General features: G+C 46.0%; 1 protein-coding gene across 2 annotated transcripts in view; it reads left to right on the top strand.

Annotated features, from left to right (window-relative positions):
- The window catches only part of OSBP2 (oxysterol binding protein 2), a 141,250-nt gene that overhangs the window by 74,908 nt on the left and 49,657 nt on the right, over positions 1-16,685 (top strand). For both annotated transcript variants that reach the window (XM_035097530.3, XM_088659896.1), the window contains one exon: positions 9,089-9,339. In XM_035097530.3, coding sequence (XP_034953421.1) covers positions 9,089-9,339 — 251 coding nt within the window. The remainder of the gene's footprint in view (positions 1-9,088; positions 9,340-16,685) is intronic.

Genomic DNA, 16,685 nt, shown 5'->3' with positions numbered 1-16,685 from the left:
CATGTGGCCAGCATGACAAAGCCGCTTCTGGCAAACCAGAGCAGCACATGGAAACGCCGTTTACCTTCCCGCTATAGCGGTTCCTATTTATCTACTTGCACTTTGACGTGCTTTTGAACTGCTAGGTTGGCAGGAGCTGGGACCGAGCAACGGGAGCTCACCCCATCACAGGGATTCGAACCGCCAACCTTCTGATCAGCAAGCCCTAGGCTCAGTGGTTTAACCACAGCGCCACCTGGGTTTGTGGGTGGGGTAGGGAGAATCAAATCCCGATGTTCAGAACTGCCTGTTGGTTAAATCTATCTCTAAGGAAATAGAATGTCCACAAGCCCTTCAAAACAGACAGAAATATTTTGACCGGCAGCCTTTCCACTGAGCAGGGCTCACAAAGTTGTTGTTGTTTTTAATCGCTGTAAAGAGTTGCTGATGCACCTGCAAATTCCATATTCTTTCATAAGCCACCTTCTGTTGAGCCTCTGAGCTTGGGGAGGAGTGTTTGGTAGCTCAGAGTTCCTGCAAGCTGCAGCTGTTATGTAAGCCTCCCTGTTAAAAGGACTTTGTCCTCATTTGAACTAGCCGAGACTGAGCGAGCTGGCACTGTTGGGGTCCCCGTGCCAAGGCTGTCCTCTTCCTTGGGCTGCTCATTATGCCCATGGAGTCGGCAGCAACAGAAATGGAAATGGAAATGATTAGTGTGTTGGGGTTTGTTTGTTTTTTGCCGGGGGGTGGGGAGAGGTCAGGAGCTAACTTCCAACCCTCCTCCAAAAGGCAACTATAGAAAACCTGGAAAATTGGGCATCCGTTTTAAAATTTCTTAATGAAACATTCGTTTCCTAATGATTTGGCTTTGAGCCCCTTGTTGGGCAAAAGCTTCCCTTCTAACTGTACAATTCTAACTGGTCCCTTCTAACTGTACAATTCTATGATCTGTGATTACTGAAGTTGTGTTCCTATATTGGGGCTTTGTTTCTGAATTCTTCAGTGACACACTTTTTGTCTGTGTGGTAAGCATGAGATCTACATGCTTACCATCCGTATCATAGTCATAGAGTCATAGAATCATAGAGTTAGAAGGGACCCCGAGGATCATCTAGTCCAACCCCCTGCAATGCAGGAATATCCAGCTGTCCCATACGGGGAATCGAACCTGCAACCTTGATGTTCTATTATTATTAGTCCAAAACAATAACAAGTAGCACCCAGAGTGTCTCTTGCAACAACAGCAAGACAACATATTTAGCAAGATGTTAAACATCGGGATAATTGCAAGCATTTCAGAAGAACACCAGCGGCTTTTGTCTTCTGCATTTTGTTTTGTTTATCATTGCTGTTTTCATATCGATGCCAGGGGGTACAGCAGCTTTCAGCCCTCTTTGCCCCTGGGCACGGTTTGGCATTGCAGGAATAAATCTGTTTAAATTGTTCCCCAAGAATGGAACAAATTTAATTTCTCCTCAAACCCATCCCATCATCTGAAAACACTTTTTACTGCTGGTTTAACTTCAGATCTGTAAACGTAACATGCGGAGCATAATCTTAGTTATTTCTGTCTTATATTGCTTTCCTTCTTTGTCTCAAGGACTGTGCTTGGGTGTATCATCTTGACAGCATCCTTGTGAGGTAGGCTGTATAAATCTCTATCCAAATCTTCCTGTTAAACCTCATGGTAGACCTGGCAAGTAGAGCAGGCCTTTTCATTGTTGGCTTGTGAAATACTTTGTCCAGGGAGGTATGCCTGGCATCATTTTTATTTTTAGACACCAGGCAATAACTCCTTTTTACCTGGGCTTTTGGTCCTTAATTTGAAGAGTTTCAGTGGCCTTTTTTATTGGTTACAGGTAGGTAGCCGTGTTGGTCTGGGTCGAAGTAAAATAAAAAAATTCCTTCAGTAGCACCTTAAAGACCAACTAAGTTTTTATTTTGGTATAAGCTTTCGTGTGCATGCACACTTCTTCATAAGTTCTGAAGAAGTGTGCATGCACACGAAAGCTTATACCAAAATAAAAACTTAGTTGGTCTTTAAGGTGCTACTGAAGGAATTTTTTAAATCTTTTTTATTGGGTCAGCATCCTATAAGCGCTGTATTTTATTTGCTTTTAAAAGTGTTTATTAGTTGCTGTATTTGGTTTTAGTGTTTACATCGTGTTTGTGAGACGCTTTGGGTCACTCTTGTGGGGAAAACAGCTAATAAATATTAATAAATAAATATTAATAAATGAATTGGGCTGTGATCTCCAGTTTTGGAGGCTATCTGAAAGTGTGTTGGATTGCGGTAAAAACGCAACACTAATTATGTTGAGTAGAAGATGATGATGATGAAGAAGAAGCAATGTTTGACGGTGTTTCTACACAGCAGTTTATTATGGACTCTGTGCTGCTTATGCATGCATAAAGCATTTGCACTGATGTGCAGAGAAATGTTCGATCCTCGGCGGAGTCATTAAAACCTCTTCCCAGTAGGAAACTGCATTCTCATTTAGCTTTCTGCTATGCTATACCTTGTTTGCTTGACTTTGCCAACTGAGCTGGCACCAGTGGACAAGAGAACGAGAGGCTTGTTTGCAAGGTGAACGTATCCCCTTAATTGGAACTTTTTCAGAACAGCTGCACCTTACCTTTCTACCACCCAGGGCCATCTAATGAATCTCATACCTCCTGAAGCTTGTTTCATTTCCCTTCTCATCTGGGTCTACTCCTCCAATCAGTGTGCATTCATCTGTTTCCGTGACTTTTCCCCAGTGAAGCTGTGGTTCTGTTTTTAGCTTTGCCTTCTCTTAAAAAGTGTGTGTTTTGAGTGTGTTTACATTCACATCAAAACGCTTTGCAAAGGTACAATTGAAGCAGAACCAGGTGATGATATTCAGATGGAACTCTGGGGCCTTTTATCGCCTGAAATCCTACTGTCTTGTTTGATGGAGAACAGTGGTCCAGCATAGCCTTCCCATCACTGTGTTGCGATGAGGGCCAGTGTAGTCTCTGATTCCGACTTTGCTTCTGTAACGTAGCCAGCAGGTAACATGAGGCAAGCTGGTCTCTTGGGGCCACCCCATCAGCTGGCAACCATCCCAAAGAAGATAATACTGGCCTGCTTTACAGAGCACATGAAGAGCTTTTCTGCTGCATCATGCCAACGGGGGCCCATCGAGTTCAGCATCCTCTTCCATTTAGGTTTGCGCAATTAAAATGGATTCAAGCCCTAGCGCCACGAATCACTTTACATAAAGAAACAGGTGGGGCTTCTGTCATTAAATGTGGAATGAATGGGTGATTGAAGGAAAGATGTGCAAACACAGCAAATCAGGATGAATCCTCATTGTCTTTTTTTTTTTAATGCATGCCACCTTTCCACAGTTCAAATCATGCTCAAGGCGACTGACAACATGAAAAAATTCATAACAAAAGTAGTCATAAACAATAAATGAAACATCCAAAAAAGTACACAGCCAAGTGGAAAAATTTCCACATCCTATATAATAAAGTGCAAGTGTCTCTGCGTCCAGATTCCCTGTGTCCGCGCTACTGCGCATGTGCCCCACGGACACAGGGATTGGACGCAGAGACTTGACGCACACACACACATGCATGCTCTCCCCAACCCCACCCCTCTGCCTACCGTTTCCCTCGCAGTCCTCAGAAGAATCGCGGCCTTCTCCTGGGTGCCCGCCGGCCAGCTGGGCTCAGCGGAGCGCCCCGACGAAACGGCGGCCGTGGGAGGGGCCAACTGCCCCCCACGCGCTGCCACCAAAAAAGGCTGAATGCTCTAGCGCCCGTTTATTAAACAGGCTGAATGACACTAGTAAATCATAATAAAGATACAAAATATAATACCAGTAACAGCAACAAAAACCCCTAAGCAATACCCCAATATATTCACCCCACAAACCAATCAGAAAAAATGCTCACTGCAGACCAGATGTATTCTAACCTCCGCGTAAGCTTTGTGCAACAAATCAGTACGAATGCTCAATAAATAGGTTGCCTGGAAGAACCCTCATTTCTCTCATGGAGGCTGCACCTGATGCAGTGGGAGAAAACCAGTGTGGTTAGGATCTGGGAGACCAGGGTTCAAATCCCCCCTCAGCCATGAAGTTCACTGGGTGACCTTGACCCAGCAACTCAGCCTGAGAAGATAAAATGGGTTTTGGGGGAGAATTGGCACACACCACCTTCAGCTCCTTGGAGGAAAGGTGGGGTGCAAATGCAAGAAACAAGCAAACAAACAAATGTCCAGTGTCACGGTGCCTAGATTCATGATAAGGGCTTGTCCATCGGCTTTGATCGCACAGTGAGGCTGTTGTTGCCTTTGAAATAAAAACACAACTTCATAACAAACGCAGCTTGGATTCCTTTGTTGTGCATTCGGTGGCGTCACTGCCACAGAAGCTGGGGAGCGCTGGAGCCTCTTCCCTCCTTGGCTCTTTGTCCTTCTCTGTCTTGTTGTAAACATAAAGTGTCCTCAGATGCTGCTTCTTCCGTCTGCCGCCCTTCCCTTCTAGAGGGGCAGAGATTTGGCCTCGGCGCTGCAAACCGTAACGTGAGCGTCATGGCAGCCCAGCCGTTTGCCTGTGTCCTTGTGCCACTGCCAGCTGCCATTCCTGGCCACCTGAAGCCTGACTAATTGGCCTTCTTGACAACCTTTTCAAGGTTGGCATTTTCATTCCGTCTTCCTTCCTTCCTTTGTGGGATCAGAGGCCAGGATTGGGTGCCTGCCTTTGCCCCCTCTCCACCTCTGAAGTCATCGCACCTTCTGTCTTTAATTACTTCTGAACACAGAGCATCTGCCTCCGTGTCCTCTGGGCACAGGGATGTATTTGACTGTGAGATTGGTTTGTACTGTTTGCAGCGCATAGACACATATGCACATGTTCTTCTCGGCGCGCGTATGCACACACTCAGTACCTTGTGGTGATGTTCTGTTTCCTGCAGTTAGGAAAAGTAGGCATTTCCCAATCTGCTCTCAAGGGGAAGGGCATAGTTAGAACTGTGGGCCTTGATCCCACAGGAAGCAGCAACGGCCACCATCATAGATGACTTAAAAAGAGAACTGGACAAATTCATGGAGGAGAGGGCTATTGATGGCTCTGCTCTGCCCCTATGGTCAGAGGCGGCAATGATTCTGGATCCCAGTTGCTGGAAACCACAGGAGAGAAGAGTGGCTCTTGTGCTCGGTTCCTGCTTGAATGTTTCCCACAGGTATCTGGTTGGCCACCGTGAAAACAGTTTGCTACTGGCGCAGGCGCAATTGCCTTGAGGTTTCTGGGCGCCAAGGTTGGCGACCACAGACCTTAGTTCATAGTTCACAGACCTTTTCCATTTCCACTGTCTGTGTGTTTCTCCTCCTTGCATTCCGAGATAAGTGAATTCTTGTACGAGCAAGCGACAGCCAAGCAATGTAGTTGAGATCATAGAATTGTAGCATCGGGAGGGGTCTGTAACCTAGATTTCAGGTGCTAGCTTATGTATCTTGAGTTTCCAGCACTGAGTGTTAGTTCATGTGTTTTGGGGGGGAAAGGTTCCTGTAACTGGCAAAATGTGCGACTGAATTGTTAAATATATTAACGTTGACAATGTACATGATTCATTTTTTATATATATTTTCCAACCTTGGAAGAAGAAGAAAATGAGCCTAGACCAGGCATCCCCAAACTGCGGCCCTCCAGATGTTTTGGCCTACAATCCCATGATCCCTAGCTAACAGGACCAGTGGTCAGGGATGATGGGAATTGTAGTCCAAAACATCTGGAGGGCCGAAGTTTGGGGATGCCTGGCCTAGACATTCCGTTGTGGCTACCACAACCTCAGTTTAAGGTGCCACTTGGCGAATAGCTTACACATCTGAGTTTCTAACACTGAAAGTTGATACTCGACCACTGAGTCATAGCTCTAACCCAGTTGCTTCTGCATGAGCAGGTTTCTGCATTTGATGTTGGTGGGTGGGTGTACTCTGTCTGCAGCTGGCAAGGCAATTTCTTCAGTTGCTGGAAAACTGTTTAATTGCTGGGACCTTAATTAGTTTACCCTGAGATGTCCGTCTTCTCCTCAGCTCCAAAAAAAAGAAAGAAAGAAAGAAAAAGGATGGTTTTCGCTCCTCCTGCTTCTCATTTCAGTCCATAAATGGAGTTTTGAAATAGAAGCATCAGAGATACACACACACACACACACACACACACACACACACACACACACACACACACACCTTATTTGGATAATGTGCTAATTCTATCAGTGTGTGTATTCCGGAAAGCAAAAAGGCATAAGTGACTGCCTTGCAGCTGATGATATTTCCAGATGGGTCCTTGATCCTGGAAAAAAACAAACTACCTGCCTCTGGTCTAAATGCTGTTACATTTCGGACACATGTTCCATGCACCCTCCAGCCCAGCCTGCCCTATGCTAATAAAGGCTAAAGCCACACAAGCTTGCAGCAGCTTGTGCTGTTAGTTGAGCTTCCATAAGTAAAGGACGGAGAACCTTTCTCAGTCTGAGGGCTGCATTCCTTTCTGGGCAGGTTTCCGAGGGCCGCATGCCAATAATTGGCAGGGTCAGAAGCAAAGGTTGGTGGAGCAATGAATGGAAATTCCACTTTTCTACAGTGGTCTTATTTCTACACACACCTCTCTCTATCCTCCATCCCGGTGTTCGAAATTAGCCAGGTGCATTTTGCACCTGACTTTCGATCACTTGTGACCAAGTAAAGATGCCTGGGCCTGGGATGGCCCTTGGCATCTCCACCGTCTGGGGATCATTGGATCTGGACTGTTTTCACACACTTTAACCCCATCCTGTAGGATTCTATCAGTTATATTTTATCCACACAATCAGAATGAATTTCTGGATCCAGATTGCTTTTTCTGAGCAGCCTGAGCAGGAGCAGTCACCATTAAGAAAAAGAGGTCAGAATAGGCCAATATATATATGTAGACTGTCCCTGGATCAAGTGACTTTTCTTCTTTAGGTTCTCAAAGCTCTTGACCTAGGCTCAAGGTTGTCATCTGAACTAGCCAGATGTTTAACTGAGAATCAATCACAGTCAGGCCATCTTTTAAAAAATAAGACTTTAGAGCCACCTTGCCCCCAGATAGCAACTAGACATTCCATTTTGGTGACTGCAACCTTGGTTTAAGGACCCATTTGGCGCCTAGCTTTTTTTATATGAGTTTCTAACACTGCGGCAAGCAAGAAATATTTCCAAGTTCAAGGATATATTCCAGCCAGGCAGCAGCACCCAGGGAGGGTACATAGAAGGGTCAGCAGGGATGTGGCCCTTGGGAATCTTGAGGGCCAAACAACAGGAATTGGAGGCCACATTGTGGCCCTGGGTTGATGTTTTCCACCCCTGCGTTGGCACATAAAGATGTTAATGTCCACATTTCCTTATTCTCTTTCGGGGTTCTGCTGTGTTACTTCGCTGCCATTAAATCCAGGACTTTTCAGTTTGTTTCCGCAACCCTTGAGCGAGATGAAAACCAGTAGTCCCTTCTGGAACAATAAGCTGAACATCAGTCTTAACTAAGCCGGCGCTGCCTTGAAAGCACTTGAATGTGCATTTTCAGACTAGGGGAGGAAATCAGCATCACGCTCTTCCGATCGTTCCATCAATTGAAGCATTTCTGCTGGCCAGATGGAACAATCCTTCTCTCCTCCCTGCCTCCCACAGTGCTGTTCTGGGGGTTCCCCTGGCTCTCCAGAGGTGATTTGGGGATGCCCTGTTACACCAGCAGGAGCTTTTGCGTTGACATCTGCTTGCCTACTGGGCTGGTTGAATCTGGGCCTTGCAGTTTTAAAAGTTAGGTCAGGCATTGGAGACAGGTGGAATCACAGGTGGAGACAGGTGGAATCACCACGAGGGCCGTGCAGTCCAACCCCCTCCCCCGGAAAGCAGGAATCTTTTTGCCCAATGTGGGGCTCGAACCCACGTCCCTGGGAGTAACAGCCTCATGCTCTACCAACTGAGCTATCCTTTCTTCTAGCGAATACATGGAGGCTGCCATTACCAAGGGGCTGCAGTACTCCTTAGTGCAGGGGTCAGCAAACTTTTTCAGCAGGGGGCCAGTCCACTGTACCTCAGACCTTGTGGGGGGCCGGACTATATTTTGGAAAAAAATATGAATGAATTCCTATGCCCCACAAATAACCCAGAGATGCATTTTAAATAAAAGGAACACATTCTACTCATGTAAAAACATGCTGATTCCCGGACCATCTGTGGGCCGGATTTAGAAGGCGATTGGGCCGCATCCGGCCCCCGGGCCTTAGTTTGGGGACCCCTGCCTTAGTGCAATTGACCCTTGCCTAAAGCAGGGCTTGAAGTCAGCTCCTTTTGGATCGGAGCTTGAAAGCAAGCCACGCCCCAAAGGGGGAAAAAACAGGCCGCATGACAATATGTCAGGTGATGGACAGGTGGGGCCCACTGGAGGTGGAGGAACCCAGGATCTAGCCTGCTGAGTGGAAGAGATTCCCCACCCTGTCTTAGAGAATAAAGCTGTCGACAGCTACCAGCCACTGTGGCTGTGCTTTCAGGGTCAGAGTCAGTAATGCTTCTGAATACCAGTTGCTGGAAACTGCAGGAGGAGAGAGGGCTCTTGTGCTCGGATCCTGCTTACGGGCTTTCCATTGGGGCATTTGGTTGGCCACTGTGAGAGCAGGATGCTGGACTAGATGGGCCATTGGGGCAGGTGCTGCTTCCTCTGGCCTGATCCAAACTGCAATGTAGATGTTGACAGTAGTCTGTTGTCCTAAACACAATTACTTAGAAGTCAGCTCCCTTGAAAACCAATAGGGCTTTCTTTTCAAAGCCCTGTGTTTCTGGATTTACACTTGCTGGAGAGAAGGAATAAAATAAAATAAAATCCCCCTAGGAATTCTGCACAGAGGGGGAATCATTCAGGAGAAAATCAGTGTGTTCTCTGGGCTGTGACTTTTCCGAACCTAAGGATAAGTCGGAGATTTGGCGCCTTGTGCAAACAGAGGTCTTCTCTTCGCTTCTCGCTGCACAAACCATCGCTCTGTTTTCGTTGCAGTCCGGCCGGTAACCATGGAAACCATTTTGTCTTCCCCTCCCTCCTTTTTTTGCCGTTCCCCTCTACAGATGACTCTGGTGATGAGGAGCCAGCCTCGCAGTCTGACAAGAGCGAACTGCACGGCACTCTGAAAAGCCTCTCGAGTAAGCTGGAGGATCTCAGCACTTGCAACGACCTCATCGCCAAGCATGGGGCAGCCCTCCAGAGGTCCCTGAGTGAGCTGGAGAACCTCAAGCTGCCCGCCGAGAGCGGGGAGAAGATCAAGGCGGTCAACGAGAGAGCCACCCTCTTCAGGATCACCTCCAATGCTATGATAAATGTAAGTGGGGCACAGGTCCTGGCTGTAGAGGCTGGTGGCAGGTGTGGAACGCCCTCTCCTACCTAACACAGGATTTCTGCAACCTAACACAGGATTTCTGCAGGCAGGCAGTCGTAGCAGTGAGCAGCTAAGTGTCATAGGAACCTGCAAGGATTGACATGCTCACAAGACGCCTTCTCCAGCCCGGACGTTTACCTGTGAAAAGTGAAAGGTTTGAGCACATCTCGAGAGGAGAGTTTTCTCTTCTGTCTAAGCCCCTGGTAGTGTTTGATACAGTTCAAGGTCAGGTGCTGTGGTTTGCTGCTTGCAAGACTAGGTTGTAAGGGTCTGATTTAATATTAGTATGGCTTTATTTTTATTTTTAAAATATGTTTAGTTTCTGTGTGCTGCCCTGGATCCTATGGACAAAAGGTGGCCAGTAAATGGAATGAACAAATCAAAAAAAGGCGTCCACGCAATCTAGAGTAGTAGCTGAAAGAGGATATGAGATACGCTGGCAAAATGCATTGTGTGTTAAAAGTACCAGAAGACTGGTGAATTTTTGACTTTGTGGTGCTAAATTTTCTAAGGGCTTTTAAGCTCAATGTTAATTATTTGAGAGTGTCAGTTCCTTCCTTGGTCCTCCTTGCCTGTTGCTACCAGTTAGACATGCCTAAGAGGACTGGGCCCTGGCTGACTTAGGGGTTGTTGCTGGGGTACAACATTTATTACAGAATAAGATTTAGTGTCTTTGCCCTTACTTGGATTGTGTTTCCGTATTTCTGTTGCCAGGCCTTCGTAGCAGTTATTAGCGGATTGTTTAACCCTACTGTATTTTGTATTCATATGAAAAATCTGCTTGGGCTATTGATATTTGTATGGCTTTCTTTGCTAACTTGCTAGCCGTCACACATACACACAAAAAAATTCTTGAAATGCTGCTGTAGTTTGTTACGTAAACTTTGCTGGCAATGTTGAGCAGCTTTGAACATGGTTTAACCATGAGGCAGAGGAGGGGGGATGAACTGATGAGGACACCAAGTTGCTGGAGACTTCAAATTGCAGGTGGTTCAAGCTGGGATGCCAACATCATATGCCACGATCTTCCTGGTTCTGATTCTGGAAGGGGCCATCATGTACCACTGCCAGCTGTAAATAATAATAATAATAATAATAATAATAATAATAATAATAAATTATTTATACCCCGCCCATCTGGCTGGGTTTCCCCAGCCACTCTGGGCGGCTTCCAACAGAAAGATTAGAATACACTAATTTCTTAAAGATTAAAAGCTTCCCTAAACAGGGCTGCCTTCAGATGTCCTCTAAAAGTCTAGTAGTTATTTTTCTTTTTGACATCTCATGGGAGGGCGTTCCACAGGGCAGGTGCCACTACCAAGAAGGCCCTCGGCGCTGGACCTCAGTGTCCGGGCAGAGCAATGGAGGTGGAGACGCTCCTTCAGGTATACTGGACCGAGGCAGTTTAGGGCTTTAAAGGTCAGCACCAACACCTTGATTTGTGCTTGGAAACAACTACCACCAAGATCTGTTTGGGGGCAACTAATTGCCATGGGAATTGGTAGGGGAGCGGTAACCAACATGGTGCCCTCCACCACCAGCCAGTATGGCCAGTTGTCAGGAATGATGTGACTTGTAGTCCAGCGCATCTGGAGGGCCACCACACGGACCGTCCCTGCACTAGGGTATCTCTGCACCAGTCTCCCCACCACCACTTTCTCCCCCGCAATGGTAGAGAGTCGAATCTTGCTAACGCTTGGACCTGATAATTTCTTATATGGATTTGCTGATTCATAGCAACATTGGAAGCTGATTTATGCAGAGTCACTGGTCCATCTAGCTGATTGTTGCCTGTGTTGACTCTCTAGTCTAGGGTTTCAGATAGGGGTTTCTCCCTTACCTGGAGATGCTTGGGGATTTCACCTGTGACCTTCTGCATGCAAGGAAGATGCTTTGCCATTGAGCTTTGACCCCACCCCCCTTTCATCGTAAGCTGTGGGAAAAGTCAGACCATTGGTCCATCTAGCTCAGTATTGTCTACATGGACTGGAAGTGGCTCTTCAGGGTTTCAGGCAAGGGACTTCCCTGCCCTACCTGGAGATGCCACAATCTGGGTGTGACCTGCATGCAAAGCAGAGGCCATGGCGCTGAGATACAGCCCTTCTTGTGCTTGTCTCTAACCTCCTTCCAGTCAAAGGCCTGGAAACGATGCCTTATGAGGAACGGCTTAGGGAGCTGGGTATGTTTAGCCTGGAGAAGAGAAGGTGAAGGGGTGATATGATAGCCATGTTCAAATATATAAAAGGATGTCATATAGAGGAGGGAGAAAGGTTGTTTTCTGCTGCTCCAGAGAAGCGGACACGGATAGCAATGGATTCAAACTACAAGAAAGAAGATTCCACCTAAACATTAGGAAGAACTTCCTGACAGTAAGAGCTGTTCGGCAGTGGAATTTGCTGCCAAGGAGTGTGGTGGAGTCTCCTTCTTTGGAGGTCTTTAAGCAGAGGCTTGACAGGCATATGTCAAGAATGCTTTGATGGTGTTTCCTGCTTGGCAGGGGGTTGGACTGGATGGCCCTTGTGATCTCTTCCAACTCTATGATTCTATGATTCTATTATTCCTTCACCCTACTGTTCTCATTGCCTTCTTATTTCTTTCCATGCCTCAATGCTTTCCTCACAAATCAGAACCAATTCAGCTGGCTTTTTTTTTGCTTCCAATTGTCCTTGGTATTGGGGCTCTGAAGGGCTGGAGTTCAGCTGAAATGTTTCTTATTCTGCTCACACCCCAGTTGTTTTAAATAAAAGAAAGAGAAACAAAGAGAGTTCTTCCTCCGAAAGGCATGTCAGAGATGTGAGTGGGCTGACCTGGTCTATTTGGGATGGGCTAACTTTGCTTCGATCAACTTGGGAGACCGTGCTCACGTTCAGAGGCTGGCACTGCAAGGGAGAAGAGGCTTCTTAACTCTAAAACAGACTTGCTGTGAGTGGGGTTGTGTGTGAGAAGGGGGGGGGCGATGTGCGTCTCTGTGTGTTTCATTAATGCAAAGTTATCTGTGCTTTATTCCTATCCCGCATTCGTGATCCAATTATGCAAATACCACAAAGCAGAGATTTGAAAAATCGGAAGTAAAAAGGGCCATGCATCCTAAGATAACTCAGCTGTAATTTCTGGATTAAATTTGTAACCGAGAGCAGAATTTGGATCGCTTTATTCCACCCCCGCTGAAAACGATGGGCAGGGCAGCTCAGCATTGTACATGGACTTCATTTGCGAGGGATGTAGCCAACTTCTCATGCCAGGCTGGGCAGATTTCAAGTTTACAGGATCAACTCTGTTGGCTGTTTTGTTTTTTTTAAAATCCACTAGAATCTACTAACTAAAGGCTAGTGCAAAATATATATACTTGGAATTAAAGAATTCTAAACCCAGGAATATTCCCAAAACAGAGAGCTATAAATAAAACACCAATCCACTCCTGTTTACTCCAGACTTTCTTCATTTCAGCAGAATAAAAATTAGGGTGGGGGGGGAGTCATTTTTGTCACTGCTATTGTTAAACATTTCGGAGTCAGCAGTCCTTGCTGAATCTACTGCAAATCACTCAGAGATCTGCCTGCAGGTCCAGACCTGTCTTCTTTCCCTCCTGATGACTTCATTAGGATAATCTTGATTAGAAAACGCAAATGTAGTGGATGCATCCCAGGTCTTTGTGTATGCTGCAGCAATTTTGTAAAAAAAAAAAAAAAGTGTTGCGATGTCTGTGCACTAATCCACCACTGCGGTAGCCAAGTATCTCATGTTAATTGGCTAGCGGTGTAAAAGTCTTGATGTTTCTCTGAGCATCAAAGACCCAAAGCGCTGTGGTAGATTTTAAACAAAACCGAAACCCTACCTTGCAGATATGTAGCTTCCTTCAGAAATTGGAATATATAAAGCCTCCATTCTCACCTGCATTTCCACATCTCTCTACCTATCACCCATGCCCAGTTATTCCAGTTTCCCGAAGCTACTGATTTTGTAATGGAATTCTTTCTAGAAGAATCAGCGTTGTTCCCTTTCGGAGTGACGTACTCCGTGTTTTTTTGCCACCCTGCTTCGTCCTAAGAAAGGGCCTATTCTCTCACAGATGTCAACGCATAAAATCCTGGCATATTTATTTTATTCCTTTATTTCTAATATCTTTATGCTCCCTACCAGGGTGACCACACACACACACACACCCGGGAAGGTGGCTCAACATAACATGATTAAAAATGCAATATTATTATTTTTATTTATTCATTTATGTACTGCCAACTCATATAAGATATATCTATCTATCTCAATGTGGCGTACAGAATCTCAATTAAAACCAAAACGGCATAAAAACAAAGCATAATAAATTGAAGAAGTAGAAAAATGGGTCATCTTCTAAGAAGGTTATAAAAGCAATAAATCATTCTCGGCAGGCTCTCTGAGAGGCTTGCATACAACAAAACTTATGACAAAAAGATGGCGCAGCTTACAACTATACAGTGGAACCTCGGTTTATGAACGCAATCCGTTCCACGGAGGCGTTCGTAAACAGAGGCATTTGCTCCCCGAAGGCACACTTCTGCATGTGCGCGAAACACCGATAGAGCGCTTCTGTGCACGCGCACGCTGCACAGATCGCTTCTGCACACGCGCACGCTGTGCAGACCGCTTCTGTGCATGCGCGATCTGCGCATCAGACGCCGCGGAATCTGGATGTAAACACTTCTGGGTCCGCGGCGTTTGTAAACGGAGGCATTCATAAACAGAGGTAGGTGTAAATCGAGGTTCCACTGTAATCTAACACACATTACAGAACAGCATAACAGATTGATAAAACAGTGACAGCACACATTTTAAAAATGAAAACACATTTTTAAATGTCGAGGGTCAAAGAGCAGCTGTGAAGCACTATACTGTCTGTAGTTTTATACCTTTTCACTTCAAAGTTTGCTCTAGGGTGGATCTACACACAGGAATAAACCGCTGTGAATAAGTCAGAAATTAAATCGTTAAAAAAACACACCATGGAAAATCAGTTAGAATTTTCTTTTGCTCTCTGGCGCCCTCTGGTGCTGCATGTTTATAATACATTCAAAATGCTTTTTCTTGACTAATGTAGCTGAGACCATAGTAATGTTTTTCTTCCCCATACCCCTTTCCAGTTTCCAGTTGCAGCTTCTCAAAACTTTGGTTGCCCAGAGATTGCCAGGATGTTTATATGAAAGAAATAGACTCATTCGTTTAACGTTGGAGCAACATTAATTTGGGGGGGGGGCAGCGCAACACTTGGCCCAATGCAGAGGTTCCCTACTTCTAGAACAGAAAATAGTGATCAAAATGGAATCATTGTTATCTTCATAAACATACTTGGGATTACGGTATAAATCAGGGTTTCTCAGACTTCTGAGTTGATTGACCCCCCTTGATGAGCTTATAAAGTTGTCTCCGACCCCATTCTAAATTCTTGAGAATGTAAATAACATAAAAAGTCAAGGAATATGAACATGTAATCAACTTTTATTAATCATCAGTTACCTTTACTAGGAATCACGACATGTCGAAAATTAATATATACACGAAGCAAAAGTGCACCTTTATACCCTCCTTTTTAAAAAAGCAATAAAGCAGCATGGTCTGGGAATGCCGCGATATTGCGGACTTGCCTTATTAAATACAGGGGTTCCTCATTGGCAAGGGACGAAGGTGCACTCTGTACATGCCCGTGTTCTTTATTTTTGAGGCTTTTTTGCACTATACCTCGTAAACTACCTTTCCACCCTGAAGAGCCCTTCCCCACCCCCTTTCAGCCCCATAGTCTTTATTCACAGTCCCATCGCGCGCGCCCCCCGGCGGGGGGGGGGGGTCATCACCAGCCGCTTTGGGAAACCCTGGTCTAAATTAAGAAGGAGAAGTTAAGCGCTACTGGACCGAGCACAAGAGCTGCAGAGGAGAAGCAGGAGCCGCCGAGATGGAAATAAATGGCAATCTGGTGCGGAGGTGGCGTGGGAGGTGTTTGCCAATATGGAGGAACTGATGTAAAGGGTAAATTACACAGAGGATTCCAACGAGCCCAGAAGAATCCCCTTGGGTGTCTTAGTAGGCAGAAGGCACACAGAGACGTCGCTGGATCACAGCAGATGAAGCCGGTTTGGAAGTTTGTTGCGCAGGCTTATCAAAAGTGCTGTGGGTGGTGCTGGAAATAGATTTTGGGGTGGGGTGAATTACTCTGCTGCTGCAGACAGCAGCGGAATGGGCAGGAGGGTTGTGGGTTGTACATGTCCTGGGGGGGCAGTTTCTGTGCCCCCCTTTCACACACACACACACACACACACACACACTGCCAGAAGGGTTTGCTTTTGTGTTACGTTGGCTGGGTTTCGTAGCTCTTGTGCTTGTGGAGATGAATTCACAGGTAAAAATTTGTACCAGCAAAGTAGGGTATTATGGAGAATTTTGAATGGGGGGGACGGGACTTTTCCAATTCTGTTTGTTTGTCGCAGTGAGGGAACCCTCTGCCGGTTCCCTCACTGTGAGAAGTGAGATTACAGGGAACCAGGCAGAGGGCCTTCTTGGTGGTGGCGCCCACCCTGTGGAACGCCCTCTCAACAGATGTCAAGGAAATAAGCAACGATCTGGCTTTTAGAAGACATCTGAAGGCAGCCCTGTTTAATGTTTTATTGTGTTTTTAGTATTCTGTTGGGAGCTGCCCAGAGTGGCTGAAGAAACCGGATGGGCGGGGTATAAGTAATAAGTTGTTATTGTTATTTGTTTTTTGTTTTTTGCCCTTCTTGGAACCCCCATATCACTGGTAACCTGCCTTTGGAAGTAATAGGGTACTTTTTGTTGGAAAAATGTTCTGGAGTGTGTGGTATTTGGAGACATTTGCTGCTTTTGATATTGCTACTGATAGCCCCACTCTGCATGAATTTGCCCAAACCCCTTTTTGAAAGCAGCCCAAGCTGGTGGCCATCGCTACATCTTATGGTGGCAAATACTACAGTCTTAACAATGTGCTTTGTGAAGATAGACTTAATATTAAAGGTAAAGGGACCCCTGACCATTAGGTCCAGTCGTGACCGACTCTGGGGTTGCGCGCTCATCTCGCATTATTGGCCGAGGGAGCCGGCGTATAGCTTCCAGGTCATGTGGCCAGCATGACAAAGCCGCTTCTGGCAAACCAGAGCAGCACATGGAAACGCCGTTTACCTTCCCGCTGTAGCGGTTCCTATTTATCTACTTGCATTTTGATGTGCTTTCGAACTGCTAGGTTGGCAGGAGCTGGGACCAAGCAATGGGAGCTCACCCCGTCACAGGGATTCGAACCGCCGACC

This window comes from Zootoca vivipara, chromosome 16, assembly GCF_965207765.1.
Source record: "Zootoca vivipara chromosome 16, rZooViv2.hap1.1, whole genome shotgun sequence".
NCBI lineage: Eukaryota > Metazoa > Chordata > Lepidosauria > Squamata > Lacertidae > Zootoca > Zootoca vivipara.
The sequence above is the reverse complement of the archived record's forward strand: the minus strand, read 5'-3'. Positions and strand labels throughout refer to the sequence as shown.